The sequence below is a fragment of the Phytophthora infestans genome, genomic scaffold (assembly GCF_000142945.1).
Source record: "Phytophthora infestans T30-4 supercont1.1254 genomic scaffold, whole genome shotgun sequence".
NCBI lineage: Eukaryota > Oomycota > Peronosporomycetes > Peronosporales > Peronosporaceae > Phytophthora > Phytophthora infestans.
In genome coordinates this window covers 1035-5467 of record NW_003307284.1, presented here as the reverse complement: position 1 = coordinate 5467, position 4433 = coordinate 1035, and the positions used below count along the sequence as shown (strand labels likewise).

Here is a 4433-nt window from a genome sequence, read left to right as displayed (position 1 = left end):
TCACTGTAGCGCATGCCTGTTCGGCAACCACACGCATACCCTCCTCTGAAACGTGACAATAAAAATTGTCCGCTAAGAGGAGGGCAGGGGAGTCAATTTCATATTTTATAATGTTTTCTACATAAAACTCCCAGCTGACTGTATCCATCCATCCAAACTCTTGTACTGTGTAAAAGTGACCACTTGGCAGCGTGCTTAACTCGTTGGAATCAATAAGTCCGCCACGTTTGCCGCGCAGTATGAAGAGAATCGGAAGTTTTTTTCCTATAAACAAACATTTTTAGTAAACAAAAGTAAAATATATATATAAAACTTATAATTAGCGCAAGGAAAGAAAAAAAACTTACCATCAGCGCGAACTGTCAAGACAGCCGTCATGCGTCCGCAGTGTTTTGTCAGATTTTGGATTTTAGCTGATCCTTTTCGCCCTTTAATTGCCCAGGTTCTTGCTGGCGGCATGTCGAACTGGATGGCCGTTCCATCCATGTTGTAGATTTCCGGTAGAGAGTATGAGCCGTACTTACTCCAAAATTCAATTGCAAAATCCGTTTTTAAGCGCTGCAGATCCACACTTGGGAGCTTGGTTTCTTGGGCTTTTTGAGTTGAGAATCCGTAACTAAAATCATGCTCGAAAAAAATATTAATAACTCAGTTAATAATGCAATAATATTTTACAGATAATACCGGTCGGCGGTTCGCTGCAGTAGACGTTCAAGGGCCCGTCTGCAACTCACGTCAGACTTCTTGTTCTCCGCGTAGGCCTCTATCCAGTCAGGGTAGTTCTCTTGAATAAACGCAATCATTCCTGATGTAGTAAGAAACTACAAGAGTTAAACAGTAAGAGTAAGTAATAATAAAAGAGTAAGTAATAATAAAATACTATAAAATTTATATAACTCACTTCTTCGTCGCGGCGTACGTCTTTCATGTACATGTACGTCAAAAGGGCAGAGGTAAATGGAAAGCTTTCCTTACGTCCCTGCCCTTTGGTCGTCTTGTCCAACTTGTTCCCCTCGTAGACGCGCAGCTTGGCCCTACCGACCCACCACCCATGCACCGTGCCGTGCGGGTGGCCCAGCTTCTCAACGGCGGCAGTGAGCCCGATCCTCTCAACGAGGTCGACTGCCGCCAGCTGTGAAGTGTGGAGGAAGAGCCAGGACTGCGTCCAGCTCAAACCTGAGGCTCAGGTGCCTCCAGGACGCGATATTCGCGTCCAGAAGCCGGACTTCGACGGACCATTGGCTGGCGAGCCGCCAGCCCCATCCTACTGTTAATCCTACCAATATATGTTACCGGGGTTTTTCCGTGTGCTGCTACACACTCGACAACTTGCGCCGTCAAGAGCAAGCAGCAGCACTCGGGTTTCTCCCCTGCTGGACTTTCAGTCCCTGCAACTTACTGTTGTTACGACTACTTCCTTCATCACAATGGTCACCACTCGGCGTAGCCGAGGAGCGACCATCACTCAGGTTATGAGCCCAAGAAGGAGAACTGGAAGCCCAGTCCGGAGTACGCAGAGCTCGCGCGCGTCCGACGAGTTGCAGCTGCCTGCAAGAGCAGACGAGACAACGTCAGACGAGGCACATGCGACGTCACAAGCGTCATCAACCCGAGTTGAGCAGCAACTCGAGCTCTTATTGGCCCAATTCGGTACCGTTATGACTACACTGACAAATCAGCAGCAAGTGCAGAACATTCCAGTGGAAGAATCCACCCGACGCCCACAAAGGCAGCTCATTCAAGAATTCTCAGCGGCTCGAGCACAACCGCAGCAAGTGCCGACGCCGTACGGGCCCCGCCGAGGAAACCCAAGCAAAGAGGAACTTACCGCCGGCGCCAGCACGCGTCAGAGCGAGCCGCCAAGAAACCCAAGAACGTCCGAGGCTGCAGCGCAGCCAGTCCAGACCGAGGCCGGGACCGACTCCGCTACGGACGAGCCCATGGTTGGAGACCACAGATGCACGCGGTGCATGAACCAGAGCGGACACGTGCAGTTGAGCGCAAGACTTACCGATACCAACTACCAGACGTGGCGCGTCGAGATTTGCTCCATTCTCGAAGTCGCAACAACTCTCTGTGGGGCCCCCCCCCCCCCCCAGTGGGTAGCGCGAAAAGAATGTCAGAACACAGTTCAAGAAGAGAAAGGCCGACCGTTTTTCAGACCAGCAACGCCTGTTGGTTCACAGTGCAATTTTCAGAAGAGGTAATTTAACTCCGGAAGATCTCACGAGAGCCAATTAAAATGTTGTTTCAAGTGCCGATCCATCTATGTGGCAACATGGAGATCATTTTGATAACCATCCTGGAGTAAACAGCGTGTTTCTCAAGCGAGATATGCTGAATCGTCGCCTGCAACGTGACGAACGACTTGACGATTACATTCGTGACATCGACGACTACCAACAGAGACTTCGCCGCGCGAACAAGCAGCTGCCTGAGCAGGAAACCGTCTCTATCCTATTGTCAAATACAGTGGGGGTGTACCCAGCGGTGGTAAACGAGCATGAAGTACGTATTGGACGTGATGAGTCCATTACGTGGGAGCAAGCGATCGAGCGCCTTCGACTCGCTGACCACTCACGCCAAGAGACTGAACTACAGCAAGGACGTGGTGGAGGTGGACGTGCCGTCCAGCGAGATGTTGCATTTGTTGGTGGCCGTGGCGACGGACACAACGACGAAAGAGAACGTCGAAACTCGAGCAGCAGCCAAGCACGAGGCAACAACAACCGCAACAATCGTCGCAGCCGCAGCTCATCGCCGCGTGGGCGGAACAAGCGGCAGAAGAGCAAGAACTCATCCAGTGCGAGGGATGACATCGCCAAGCGAAAGGCGAAGACGAAGTGCAACACGTGCGGAGAGCAAGGACATTGGAGTGGCGATCCTGAGTGCCGCCAGCGTGGCAACAATAACAACAACAACAACTCGAGCAACCCGCCGCGCAGGATGATCGATGTGGTTACTGTGAAGACAGCCAAGTCGGCTGCACCGACTCAAGCTGAAGGACAAGAGCATGTACTCGCGGTGCGTGACAACTTCAACTACAAGGACAAGGACAAGGACCAGGACATGGTGGAGTGGGTGTTGGATAGCGGCGCGCAGACCAACGTCTCGAGCGACCTTACCTTGTTTACGGAGCTACACGAAGACTCAGTTGCAGAGCTAGTCTTCGGCAACGGCACAACCGAGCGCGCAACTGTGGGCACAGTGCTTATGCAAGTGCTGAACGAGCACACGGGCAAGATCGAGGAGCGCCTCCTTGATGACGTGAGCTACGCCAAGTCGGCTGCCTACAACCTGATCTCGCAGACCTACATGCAATTCAAAGGAAACTTCAAGGTGCGCATCTCGCATGATCAGAAGACTACGTGGCTGGTCAAGGACACATTGAAGCTGCGCTTCCAGTACATCCGCGGGATGTACCGCATGTGGACGCCACGTCAGAGCAAGAACGTGATGAGCGTCAAGGCCAGTGAAGCTGAGAACCCCATGACGTTGCTGCACAACCGCATGGGCCACGTAAACATGGAGACTATCAAGACTATGGCAGGAACCTATACCTTTGGCATCAACATGCAGTCGAAGCATTTTGCTCTCTATGAATGCATTCCATGCTTAGAGTCAAAGACGAAGCGCATGAGCTACAAGCGCAAGCCGTCTCGCTCTGCAAAGCCCTTGCACAAGCTTTGTGTCGACCTATGCAGTGTTGGAGTGGATACAATATCGAAATCAAACCAGTTTCTATTGATTATCGACGAAGCTACGAGATACAAGTGGGGATATCTATTAGCCTACAAAGACGAAGCCACGGAGCTGATTCAGAAGCAGATTTCGCTGGATCCAGATCCAGCTCTCGAAGACGACCATCAAGATGCTGTTCTCCGATGGTGGTGGCGAGTTCGTCAACATGCAGCTCGAGACCTTCTGCAAGGACCTCGGCATTGACACGCGTTCATCCAATCCCTACAGCCCGCAGGAGAACGCTATCGTGGAGCGCACGAACCAGACCGCCATGCGGCAGGTCAGATCTATGTTACAAGCTACGCAAATGCCTGTTTCATTATGGGGAGAAGCCTTCCTGCATGCAATTGAGACGCTCAACAAGACGCCGACGCCGGTGTTCAAGGACCAGCAGTCCCCGTACGAGGCCCTGTACGGAGAGCGGCCAGACCTCAGCGTGCTGCGCACGTGGGGGTGCTTGGTGCACGCGCACATCCCTGATGATTCTCGGCAGAGAAAGGAGAAGCTCACTCCAAGGACGCAGATGTGCTTACTACTTGGCTACAGCGAGAAGACCAAGGGCTATAAGCTGCTGAACCTGCGCACAGGATCAGTGACGACGTGCAGAGATGGAAACATGAAGGCACATGAGAAGTACACGGTGAACACTGTGTATATTGAGCAACTTCTTGCAAACACCTACGCTTACGGAG

General features: G+C 52.0%; 1 protein-coding gene across 1 annotated transcript; it reads right to left on the bottom strand.

Moving 5' to 3' along the window:
- Positions 1 to 166: 166 nt before the first annotated feature.
- On the bottom strand, positions 167 to 1263 carry PITG_22127 (uncharacterized protein; the record flags this gene model as incomplete). Its single annotated transcript, XM_002909923.1, has 6 exons — positions 167 to 264; positions 348 to 616; positions 676 to 698; positions 735 to 821; positions 902 to 1132; positions 1177 to 1263. Coding segments are annotated over 6 exons (795 nt in total), but the record flags the coding sequence as incomplete, so codon positions are not given.
- Between the last annotated feature and the right edge of the window lie 3170 nt (positions 1264 to 4433).